The 13217-nt window shown below is 42.9% G+C and overlaps 1 protein-coding gene across 1 annotated transcript in view; it reads left to right on the forward strand.

Annotated features, from left to right (window-relative positions):
- Positions 1 to 13217, forward strand: part of MICAL3 (microtubule associated monooxygenase, calponin and LIM domain containing 3) — a 242634-nt gene that overhangs the window by 129944 nt on the left and 99473 nt on the right. The window contains exons 21-25 of the mRNA XM_074938661.1: positions 2035 to 2142; positions 5240 to 5347; positions 6190 to 6376; positions 10400 to 10488; positions 11727 to 11814. Of these exons, the coding sequence (XP_074794762.1) occupies positions 2035 to 2142; positions 5240 to 5347; positions 6190 to 6376; positions 10400 to 10488; positions 11727 to 11814 (580 nt within the window). The remainder of the gene's footprint in view (positions 1 to 2034; positions 2143 to 5239; positions 5348 to 6189; positions 6377 to 10399; positions 10489 to 11726; positions 11815 to 13217) is intronic.

A 13217-nucleotide genomic window follows, 5' to 3' on the forward strand; every position in this document is an offset into this window, starting at 1 on the left:
TTGTAGCAGCCATGGAAAACTGGGGGAGAGGGCACATTCAGATTTATTAGCACCTACTAGCTGAAGGTTGATATAGCAGAAGATGCCAAACACGATCTGAGAACAGCATCCTCACCTGGATTTCAGCAGCTGAAGTTGAATGGCATGTAGGCGAAAACACACCTATCGTATCTTTTGTATTGGTTTTTGGCTAGCAGGTTTAACCTTCTGGCTGTTAGGTGTCTGACATTGTGTTCAAGCTCACTAGGTGGGTGGAAGAGATGAATGGGATTCGTCCCATGATCCTCTTTCCTATTAATACTGTGTGATTTTTTTATTATTATTTTTTGTGTGTGTGAGGATGTAGAAGAAAGGAGGAGGAGGAGGAAGCACAGAGCATAATGTAGGGAATAAGGGATAAGGTGGAGAGGAGAAGAGGAAACAGACATTGAACCTGTGCACCATGATGTAGTATATTAAGAAAAGAAAAGGGGAAGATGGGAGAGAAGGTATAAGAAAAACAAGAGATTTAATAAATTACACCATTTAACCAGTATTAAATACAGATTTGATGGCTAAGTTAAATTCGGTACAGTGTGTCCAAGTAAAAGGGACACCACTGGTTAAATGTTTTACATTGCAGGAGTTGGGGAAGCACAGCTATTTTTTCACTCTGCCTAATGGGCGTTGTCCTTAGGCTAATGTGTGTCAGATACATTTTCAAACTCTGCATATAAGGGCTAAAAATCGCTGGTTTTGTGGGTCACATAAAAAGAGCTCTGATTTTATTTTATTTTATTTTTTTTTCCTTTTTCACAGTGGTGGATTTTTTTTTTAAATGTTCAGCTATTTGGAATTTGCAGAACATTTTCTCACCAGATGATGATGATGATACAGAAGCTCACAATTTGTACTAAAATTACTCGACCTCAGTGCTTTTAATTATTGTGTTGTGCATATTTACTTGAGGTGCTTCTTAGCAGCTGGTGCTAATGAACCAGGGAAGGCTGGGTGCGTTGAGAGACACATGCTGAGGTAGTGATTTCTGAGTTGTGCTATGGAGAAGCCGTTTTAGAGGTATATGGATTCTCAGACTGGGAATTCTGCCTGGGCCATATGGTAAGCAAGGGCAGAAAAGGAACTAGTGCTCATACTTCACACTGGTTTGTTTGTTTAGGCTATGTTTGGCTCTCAGGGACAGGAATAGCTTCAGCCAGTAGCAAGTGAAGTGGGGAGATGCCCCTCTTGGGAGAGTGGGAGAATGTTGGGACGGGGGGTTGATCACTGTGCATGGGTTAGGGAAAGATTACACATGGTTTTCTGCTCTGCACTGTGCCCAGTCTCCTGGTTGGAGGACAGAGAATGTTGTCACAGCTCATTACCTTCTATTTCAGAGCGTTTATCTTCTTGTTTGTTGCCATTTAATATAACATGCATATGGAGGATGAGCAAAGTGATCTGAAATTAAAGCACCAGCTTAGAGTGGATTATAGGATGACATTCACTCCTAATTCTTTAGTGTAGGCACTTCCATCATAGCAGTGAGGATGCTGAAGGCTGGAGATATGAGGTGGTTTCCTTCTCTCCCCACCCCCAAGAAGGCAAGGTTCTTGGGCCTTTGTAGTTAAAGACTGGGAAGGGGGTCTCCACTTCCGCTGAAATACGAACTACATTGCAAAGCTGTCTGTCTCATGCTCCTGCCTAAGGCTGTAACACAGATTGCATTTGGACAGAGTAGGAGGAGCACCAGAGATGAGCTTGGGATCTGCACGAATGGTTTATCCGGCTGCATTGCAGGGGACAGTAATGCACAGGATGTGGGGCTTCTGTGCGGGTGGACAATTGCTTCCAAAGTAACATTGAGGGAGGAGAGGAAACAAATTTAAACGGCAGTGAAGGGCATTTGGTGCACAAATTCTCTTCAGTTGAGGAAAGGGAGGAGGTAAGGCAGATGGTCACCTGCCTGACTCTACTTAAAGGTTCCTTTGTGATCTTTTTGTTTTGTCTTTTTGTCCACATCCCTTCTTGATTTTCTCAATGTATTTTATATTTTAGCCAGAGACTGAACCGTCTCGTCGATTCTTTGTTGACCAGTGGGAACGCTCCCTTTGCCTCCGTACTTCCAACCGCCCTTCTTCACCCTCATCTGACTCCCTTCGACAGGTAGCATGGCCTGGGCCTTGCAAGCTGAACTCAACTGTACCCATGGCCCCACCCATTTTCCACCATGAGGATGTGCCACAAAAGAGATCTAGGCTTGTGACGCTTCATTGCCTTGATGTGGCTGAATGCAGTGCGCACACACACGTGCACATGGGAAAAGCCAGAGGCAGCCTGTGGCATATCTTGGTTATTCCAAGCCATACAGCCATTTGGAACAAAACATGCTTAAAGTTAAATGACAAAAGTCTGGTGAGTCTGATTTGAGGTCTTAAGTAGCCTCAAATCAGCTTTTTCCAGCACTGGAATTCTTCTGGCTGTGGAATAATCTACAGGGGCATAAAAGCTTTTTTCATGTTTGTTGCTTCCCTTTGAGGGCTTGAGCCAAACTACAGCATGGTTTTGTGTGTGTATATATATATTTATGGGGAGAGAGCAGGAATAATGGAGGAAAATCACTTCTGGCTTGCTGAAAAAGCTAGTGGAAATTAAAATGGCTAGCATTCGTAGTACAAGGAACAGGAATTTGGTTGGTCTCCTAGTGTATAGAGGACATACATCCATGTCATAAAATGCCATATGGTTTGAAAGTCGCTGCCCAAGAGAAGCTGGTAAGTGAAATAGCATAGGTTGTTGCAGCTAAAGATTGTCATTGTACCTGGGTTGGTTGACAGCACCCACTGCATGCTAAGCAACTCACCGTACAAATAGAAAGAAAACTCCACTCCCAAATTGTTTACAATCAGGGCTGGTTGAAAATTTTCCATTAAAACTTTTTGGTGGAAAATTGAGGTTTCAACTAAATGGAATTTTTCACAAAAAATGCCTGCTTTCCATGGCGCAAAAATTACAACCTGCAACATGTTGATGGGATTTTGACAGAGAAAAGGAAATTTTGTCTACCAACAATTTTCAGGTGTTGGGATTTTTGACAAAAAGTCAATTTTCCATTTTGTGGGGGAGGGGAGGACACCTTCCAGCCAGCTCCACTGACAGTCTAATATTAGGCAACCTGTGATGCATGAGGGTAACCAACAGTAGGAGGGGGAGGGAAGAAGAAGGACATGAGTAACAATGTTCAGATCACACGCTCAGTTTAGGCTTGTGCATTACCTGAGCTCTGTGTATATTGGGTGGAGTAGAGGCAAGAGTGGAATAGCAGGCAGTGCTACAGGGCAGTACATCTCTTACTTTCTTATAGTAATGAACACTCATAATGGAGTGACATATAGATTATAGAGTTATTACTTACTTATCTAATAGATATAAATGATAAATTGTCTGATCCTGGCCCTGGCTTTTCCAGGCTTGTTCTTTAGGAAACCCTCCTAATGCTGGGTTTCAAACTCCTTAGTGTTTCCTGATGCTACCATGCTCTCAAACATGTAAAGATACAAACATCAGTAAATGGCTGATAATCACAGCCATGGAATCCAAGAACAGACTGTGAAAGTTCATAACTTTTTGTAAAATATTACTATTTTACAGATCATAGAAATAATCTGTGTCATGATTCTGTAAAATCTCTCTATTCTCTAATTTTGTGAGCGCTAAAATTTTCACAAAAATGTAGAAGGGAAGGGAATCGCTTGGTTTCCACGACAAGAGATGGGGGTCATAAAGATCTGTGTTCCATGGGGACAGCCAGAATCCTCTTGTACTGTGAATTTTTTAAACATGTTTTTACACAGGGATACTTGTGAGCATGTAGTATAGAAACCCTGCAGTATAAGTAAAGGAATTTCTGGGTTGCAAAAAGTTAATTGCTTCAGAGTAGTGTATCCCAGGAATGTTGCACTTGTAAGAAGCCAGAGGGCTTAATATGGAGGGCTGAATCAGTTCTACATTTACTGATTTCAGAGTAGCAGCCGTGTTAGTCTGTATTCGCAAAAAGAAAAGGAGTACTTGTGGCACCTTAGAGACTAACAAATTTATTTGAGCATAAGCTTTCGTAAGCTACAGCTCACTTCATTGGATGCTTATGCTCAAATAAATTTTAGTACTCCTTTTCTTTTTACATTTACTGATGAGACTCCTGCAATGCCCTTTGTTTGTAAGTCAGAGAAACATTTAAAAAAAACCACTCCCTGATCTGAATAAGTGACACTGCCTGGCTTGCTGCTGTATTGAGACACACATGTGGTGCTTGTGATAGGATTGCCTTTCCACAGAAGTTTTTATTTCCTTAACCACTTAATTACTGCCAAATGTCCTGAATGTTTCTTGTATAACTCTACTGGTCTTCCAAGCTCAGCTAGAAAACAAACTGTAAAACTCTCCTTTTGGGACTCGCTCCCTGAGTCAAGAACCAAACTGCCTGGATTCCTAACTATCCAAATTAAAAGGTTTGTTGCAATTTAGTTTAATCCAGATGCTCAGAGTTAGAGCCAGGCAAAATACCCTTGACAGAACAGCCTACGGGCAAAGCTGGTGTGCACAGCTGAGCACACTTGGTGCCAAGTATACACAGATACAAATGTAATGTGTTTGATCAGAGTCCCCCTCACACTTTGCAGATAAACTCCAGAACTCCTTTGTGTACTGTGAACAGGCACTCTGGCAGCAGTGGAGGAATTAAAGATTTTTAGGAATCGCTGCAACTCAGTTTGAGCTTGAGGGTTTCTTCGCCCTGGAAACAACTTGCTCCCTTTTGCTAAGCACTTTTGTGAACAGTTCTTTGAATTTAAACTTTATGAAATGCCTCTTCTCTACCCTTTTCCCATTGTCCCTCTTACCTGGAAGCTAAAATTTGTCCTAGCTTTGTTTCCTCTCAGAGGAAAGCAAATGTTCAGGTCCTTCATATGCAAAACATCCTTAGAGCAAAGAAGAAAGAACATACTTCTAATTTCGTAGCGTGACCAATTTCAAACTTCCCTCTTTTTTTTAGGTACTATTACAGTTAGTGCTGGGCTGTGCTGGTGATCACTGATGATACTGATTCTGCTGTTACTACACAATCACTCTGTGTTCTCCACTGTCTTGGCATGGTTTGACCTCTCTGCACCTTTTCATCACTTACTCTTTTATCATTTTTGTCATCTTTTTAATTTGATTTTTTCTTTCCTCGCTTCCCTGCTGTTTTGTCCCCTCCATCTGGTAGAAGTATATAAAGATGTACACAGGCGGAGTGAGCTCATTGGCTGAGCAGATAGCCAATCAGCTTCAAAGGAAAGAACAGCCCAAAACCCTTCTAGACAAGAAGGAACTGGTAAGAGAATGATGTACAGAAGATGATACGTGTGTTTGATTAGAAGTTCTGTAGATCTGTACAGATTTGAGTCTTTAGTTGTCTTGAAAGGCGCTGGTAATACTTTGTAATAACTTTATAGTTGGACTTCATTTTTTTCCCCAGCCATCACCCCGTTGTCCTTGCAAAGTCTGTCTTAATCTACTGCCAACATCCTTGGACCAGGGATACTAAGTTGAGAGACTGAGAAGTCCTGACCCTCAAATGCATAGAGCTGTGTTTGATCCAATCAGGCTACTTCTGGATTGCGGTGTCCCTGGAGAAAACTTCTTTCTTCACAAGTCTCAGGGAGACTGAAATGTAGGGCTAAGAGATTGCTCAAGGGAATACTGATGTTTCTGGCAGTTAGTGTGTTGAGCTGCAGTTTGAAAATCTTGGTTTCAAGACTAGCCTCAGTCTCTGGCAAGTGAATACAGGCAGGGTTAGGAGCATTCCAGAAGTAACCCTCCCAGCTGACTTAGGGAGGATGTCTGTCTTATGCCTCCTTTAGTCAACTGTTTCCAGGGCAGCATTAATAGCCTCTTGTGAGACCGTTAGCTCTCCTAACCAAGGAGTGGAAGCTGTAATTTACTCCTAATTTATATAGGTGTAGGAAGTGAAACCCACAGGGCCTTTCTCCCTGGACTTGAAGGTTAGTTATTGTCTCTAGGTGGCAGTTGTCTGCTTGGTGCCCTGGGTAGGGCTGAGTGGAGTCACAGAATGGCCCCTTCCAGATGCTCAGTATCCACAGATAGAAAAGGTGACCCTGCAAGGGAGGTGAGATTGTATACAGATAACACTGGTCCTGCCTTATTTCTGTCTAGGGCTCACTCAAAAAGGAGTTTCCCCAGAATTTGGGAGGCAGTGATGTCTGTTACTTCTGCCACAAGCGGGTCTACGTGATGGAAAGGCTGAGTGCTGAAGGCAAGTTTTTCCACCGCAGCTGCTTCAAGTGCGAATACTGCGCCACCACCCTGCGCTTATCATGTTACGCCTACGACATTGAAGATGGTAAGAGAAATTACCAGTTGTCTTCCTCCTACACCAAAAACACTCTCTCACTGTACCTGCGGCGTTGCCTCAAGATCTCAGCCCTGGCTTCACTTTACAAATCTTGGTGGGTGAGGAGCGGGAATAATATCTCTTCCAAAAATACCACCTCTCATTTAAACTGGTAAGACTATATGGGACTGCATTCTTATGGCCAGCTCTTGAAAGCAACAAAAGAGCTGACCTATTAGCAAAATATGTAATTTATCATTTAAAAAATAACTCCTGGAATGGAGGGGGGCCCCAGTGATGCATTTTCCCTTTAAAAAGGTGTGTAAGGATGATCCTGAATAGTATAGATCCTTAAGCCTTACTTCAGTTCCAGCAAAGTAGGAGTCTTCTTAAGCCAGAGCTTTAAAACACTTAGGCAAGTAAAACATGATAGGGATAGACGCAAACTGCTTTCTGCCAGGGGAATCAGAACTGAACTAGTAACAATTCTTCCAAAGTTAATAAAATAGGAGATTTATAACCAATGGATATAATATTAGCTTTTCATAGGCTGGCTGAGGATGTCCTTTTTATAGATGAAACTAGCTGAGTGTGGAAACAAAGAGTTGGAATAAATGACCAATTAGCTGTATAGAGCGAGATTTTTTTAAAAGTGGTGACCGAGGGAACAGTACTGGGTCTGGTGTTTTGCATGTGATGGTCCTGTAAGAGAGGTGGCAAAACTTACTGATGAGTTAGTTTAGGTGAGTCAGAGTACTGTGGATTATGAGACGCTCCAGAAGGGGGGAAAAGGCATAAAAAATACTCAGAGGTGGGTGGGTGAGAGCAATATAGGATTCTATGCAAAGTGTGATGGCATATTAGGCTTATTGAAGAAGACAAAATAACAGTAGTGAATGGCAACAGAAGACCAGTCAGGCACTCAATCAGTCCCTTTCATATAAGAGCAAAACAAAAATGGTAAATTTGAGACAACATATAATAAAGCTATGGAATACACTGCTGCAGCATGTTAGGAGATGAGTATCTTAGTAAATTTCAGAAACTAATTAGACACGCAGAGTATGACCGAGAATAGTATCCATAAATTCACCTGGCTAGGATAACAACCACAAGGGTAGCAAACTCAAGTGTTACAGGCAATATAGAAGTGAAATCACATGTATATTGTTGATAGATCCTATAGCAACCAACAATATCAAACTCCCTCAACTACTAGGGGATGAGGGGGAAGGGGAAATCTCGGAACCATCACCAAACCAGCCTCCCAGGAAGACATAGACGGGCCTTTACAATGTGTCCTCAAGGACAACAGACTTGGGCTGTCAGACCCAAGGGACCAGTGGTAGCTTTGAAGGCCACTTATAAGAGAAACAACAGCAGCCTTCTTAGTACTCAAAGATTTGGGGGGTGTGAGGGAGGACCATTCTTGGTTGCTGCCGGTAGCCTGGACATTCAGAAGCAGCTGATTATCCAATAGAATCCTCTGCTTGTAAGTCTGAGTAACAATAAGCTAGGATCCTTCCTCAGTTGCAAGGGCAGAAATAGTTTCTATTGTCTGCTCGAGTTGTTCCCACTGCCAACAGTCATTTACTCAGTCTTCTGCCAGCAATCATCCAAGCACCAGTCCGTGCCAAATGATCACTTCATCCAGGTCTGATGGCTGAGGCTTCACCATACTGATAGCACCGAAACCCAAACTGCATTGCTTCCCTAACAGCTTTTCATGTATATTGAGCAGTAGTGTCCAAATAGAACTCTGTGGTACTCCACAGAATCTTAGAAATGTAGGGCAGGAGGGGACCTCAAAAGATTATCTAGTCTACTCTCTGCCCCAGCATTGAGGCAGGATTAAGGATACCCCTAGACTATCCTGGTCAGGTGTTTGTCTACCCTGTTCTTGAAAACCTCCAACGATGGGGATTCCGGAACCTCCCTAGGTAACCCGTTCCACTACTTACCTTTCTAACTATTAGGCTAGTTTTTCCTAATATGTAACCTAAATCTTCCTTGCTGCAAACTAAGCTGATTTTTCTTGTCCTACCCTTGGTGCACAGTTAGAACTATTGACCACAGTCCTCTGTATAAAAGCCCTTGACACATTTGAAGACTGTTATCAGGTTCCCTCCCTTTCTATTCCCCAGCCTTCTCGTCTGGACTAAACATGCCCAGTTTGTCCAACCTTTCCTTTCTGAATCCCAGAGCGCAACCTGGCCAGAACTCAAACTCAGAGAAGAGTTGACAGTGGAGAGGGCAGGACTGGGTTAGTAGCGGGGGGCTGCATGTTTGGATTGAGGTGCTCTTACTGAGGAGGAGCCGAACTAGTAAAACAGTCGAAGTCACACTGCAGGGTTGAGGTCCATTAGCAGAGTTGTGTTGGAATAGCAGAGGATTCTGCAATGCATTTCAGGCTTTCTAAACCTCTTGCCATTTTTGTTGCTGTTATCTGGACTCTCTCCAACTTGTCTAGATCTTTCCTAAAGTGTGGTGCCCAAAACTTTACACAATATCCCAGCTGAAGCCTCATCAGTGCCAAGTAGAGCAGAACAATTACCTCCTGTGTCTTTCATATGACACTCCTGTCAGTACATCCCAGAACGATATTAGCCTTTTTCACAACAGCATCACGCTGTAAAAGAGTCCCTAGGACAGATGAGAAATTATCCAATATTTCACTCGGGATTTTCTCTGAGAGAAGACTAGAGCCATTCATGTCTTAATATTATTCATCTATCTGGGTTAACAGATGAATCCGCGTTCTGTAGTCAGCAGTATTAAAGGCAGCTATGAGATCTAAAAGAATCCCTATATACCACATCTGAATATTTTGTCAAAAGGAGACCAATAAGAATATTGTAGTCTTGGTATAGTACTCAGGCCTAAAACCAGCGTACAAGGAGTTAAGAAAGTCTGCAGACTCATGATATTGTCAGTGATGCCTTCCCCATACCCTTCTCAGAAATGTTCCCCAGAAAGGGACAGTTAGACGTAGGGCAATAGTTGGAGAGATTAGCAGCATAAAGAGCTTCCTGAGCAGGGACCTCTGAAATGTGAGATGTAGTCACCTTGTCTTCCTAAAAGGAGTCCGTGTTCTCAAATAATGGCTTCAATATCCTCCTGGTAGATTTTACCAGCCAAGAAGACAATGAGTCCAGATTGTAGGTTGCAGCCGTAAGTCCTCCAAGCACCTCCTGAATCCCAGAGAGCAACCTGGCCAGAACTCAAGCAGAGAAAACTTGACAGTGGAGAGGGCAGGACTGGGTTAGTAGCAGGGGCTGCACGTTTGGATTGAGGTGCTCTTACTGAGGAGGAGCCGAACTAGTAAAACAGTCGAAGTCACACTGCAGGGTTGTGTTGGAATGGCAGAGGACTCTGAAGTGCATTTCAGGGCAGCTGTGCAGTGACAGAGCTGCATGGAAAGCTCACACAGCACCACCACTCTGACCTGATACCAGTGTTTGTATTGGAGTAGCACCTCAAGGCCAGGGTACCATTTCGCCAGCACTGTCCCAATAAGCGTAAAAGGTAACTAGGAGGTCTGTACTCAGGTGGGCTTCTAGTTGTGGCACTTGACTGGGTCCTGTGAAGCCTGTTGATTGGGAAAATGAGATTTGAGAAGTCTCGGTATATTATCATACATAGTCCCTTCAGAGTTAACACCCATTCCCTCCCTCATTCCTCTGACAGTTGTATTCATTCTTGATTTTCCCAAAAGTGCGGCTGCCAGCTTTTCATGTGATGATGTCTTTGTTCTTCACACACTGCCGCATTGTCAGCTCTGCTTTGGTGGCTGATTGGATATCTGTTAAATGGTTGTCAGGCACCCAGTGGAATAGGCACTGTTTAGGGAGGGGGAGACAAGGATTTGAGTTAAAATTTCAGAGTGTTTGTCTCCAAGCATAGTGAGGGGGCAGGGCCGGGCACAGGAAGTGGAGATAGCAAAGTAAATCTCACTGAGGTAGAGTGTTATATTGTGTAGACTTAGCTGCTGTGTTCTCACTGTTACTTCTCTCCCTTTTGTTCTGACTGCAGGTAAATTCTACTGTAAACCTCACTACTGTTACCGACTCTCTGGTTATGCTCAAAGGAAGAGACCAGCAGTGGGTCCTCTGTCAGGAAAGGTAACTTTTTATTCTAATCTGACATGTTGGGTGTAATGGGTTTTGATCCCTGCTATTGGGAAAATGTGTGTCTTTTGCAGAGGGTAGAAGTAATGAATCACTTTGTTTAAATGTCATGAAGTCTTGCCTCTTTTGTAAAGTGGTAAATTCAAGAGCAATCTGTGTTGTAATTATCAATCTCTTATGTTTTTGTGGGTCTCATTAAGAAAGAAAACCCCACCCCACACAGTCTAGGATTTTTATGTCAGTTTCTTTTTGAACTAAAATAATTACTGAAGCCTGTGCAACCACTAGAAGAACTAGAATGACAAAGTTGACAGCCTTTCTGTTTCTTGGAAAGGCTTTGTTAAAATGAAGCCAATGATTTTCATTTCTCTTCAGGAAATGCAGTCCCATCTATGTGGGCTGGAATTGGGGTTCTGAGCCAAACCCACTCGCATAGGCGAAAATTGAAGTCTTCTTTAGGAAGATTTGTCTTGCATTAATAGGAACCTATTGCTAGAAGGGAACTGTTTTTCCTCACTTTCTACTAACAGGTAGAACTATGCTTGGAAAAGAGGGCCAGGTTGTACTGTGTAGTACAGAAAGATCTCCCTCCTTTCTCCCTGCACCCCATAAAGCATCAGTTGGGCTTATTTTCTGTCCCTGTTTCACTTTGAGTCTCTCTTCCTACACTCTCTTTGGGAAATTACATTATAACCCTGAGCAGTGTTACCTTCTCAAATCCTATGAAGTTTGCTTTCAGCTCTCTCCTACCTGCTCAAAGCTGGACCCTCTTATATGTGGAGCTTTTGTTTTCTGTAATAAGTGTGATCTCCCCTCCCCCTGTGCCCTACCTTTACCACAGCAAGTTAATGCTGTGCTTCCTTCACTCCTGTGCAGGGGCAGGATGGAGGCCCATTGCTGCCATGCTTCCTGCTGAAGTTGAAGGGCAAAAACGGGTCATTGTAACTTCTGTGAACAAGCTGCAGAATTGTCACCTCTTTGGCTTTCTTAGATGCATAAACTAATCTTCAGAACATAAATAATCAGATGACAAGGCACTAGTTGGGCCCAACTCCTGAGTGTCGTGGCCAGACGCTGCCTAACCCATAAATAATCACATGCTGCTGTTCAAGAGGTGGTTGGGCGTGTTCAGTGTTAAAACACACTGCTCCAAATTAAAAGTAAATGCTTCTAAGCGGTGTCCAGTTTCTTCTTTGATGGTTTTTCTCCCCCCCCCCCCCCTCGTTTCACAGGACAACAAAGGATCCCTGCAGGAAGCCATGGCAGCTGAAGCAAGTGGACGGGCAAATTCCATAGCCATTTCGGCAGAGAGGACTCCAGGTAGCTCCGCTTCATTCTTTGGCAGGGTGGTGAAGTACTCTCTCAGCCTCTTTGACAAAGTTAGGGTGGCAAGCCAGCGCCTGCAAAGCACAGTTTCTTCGGTCGGGCGCCAGGTAGCCCAAAATCCTTTGGACTCGTTTTTCATGTGTCAGCTGATGGCTTTTGGGGTCCCCTTTCTCTATGTCCAGTCAGAGGTTCTTATGCAAATCCTGGGGGAGTTTTATCGGCAGCCTGCTGACCAGTAAGATTTTAACATGACCTGACTTTGTAAGCTGTATAACTTGTGTGAATTTTGGGTAATTCGTAAAAGCTTGAATATGTTCTTTTGTGTGGTGGCTTTGGGGCCTGGACTCTCTGTCCTTTCAAGGGCATTGTCTAAAACCATTCTAGGTGAACACAGATACTCAGTTCAGAATTTCCTTGGAATGAGCCCAAATAAAAAGGCTTGATCGGTGAAGTCTGCACTTTAGTGTTTAGTACTGAAGGTCTCTCTGGACTACAATAACTCATAGCTGGATTTCTGTGTTCACCTGAATTCTGGATATAGTGCCCACCCTCCCAAGCTTCTCATTAACCTGGTATCTGGATTTAAAAAAAAAAATCCCTGTTGCTGTCTTTGGACTGTGGCTACTTAAGAATTCTTGGTGTCTTCTGCAGCTAAAGGAAACCAGTTCCTTAAACTCTTGAACTCTTTTTGGTGCTGGCAGATCATGGTGCTCTCTCCTCATTGTCAGAACATGTGAGGCTCATGGCAAGTTGTCTTGGGAATTGGGTTATTACAGCATGTGTCGTATTGCTAGGGATAGTCTGCTCTATCTGAAAACTCTAATTCCTTCTAATTTGGGAGAAATGTTCTGTTTGTGCCCCAGACTCTCATCTGGCCCAACTCCTCAATTATCCTTATTGAAAACTGCAATTTAGTGGAGAAGAAAAAGGTGAGATGGGGGCAAGAGGGAAGAGAGAGTTGGTTTCTAGTGTATGGGCCCTGAATACTGTGGATAAACTAAGTCCGTTGCTTTTAGAAAAGAGAAAATATTAAATAGTCACACTTTGTGTAGCAAAATGTCCCCAAATTACAGTACTAGCTTTACAAGATCTTAAGGGATATAGTCAGCTTAAATCACGTCTTGGTCTGAATTTTTTAAATTATTCATATTATTTATTATTTATTACAATGTAAGATTATAATTGTAAGTGATTAGAGAAATTCTTTTTTCAGTTTTACTTTGTGCATTTGGCAGCACTTCGTATGTAGCTAATTTCACAGTTTCCTCCTCCATTTGTATGGGTTTTCTGTGCGGCAAAATGGAGGGGGGAGAGATTTTAAGGAGAATGTCATTATAAAATCTAAAAAGTTGGCCTCGTGTCTTTGGCAGGTGTAGTACCTTAAACTGTTTTTAACT

Source organism: Natator depressus, chromosome 1 (genome assembly GCF_965152275.1).
Source record: "Natator depressus isolate rNatDep1 chromosome 1, rNatDep2.hap1, whole genome shotgun sequence".
NCBI classification, from domain to species: domain Eukaryota; kingdom Metazoa; phylum Chordata; order Testudines; family Cheloniidae; genus Natator; species Natator depressus.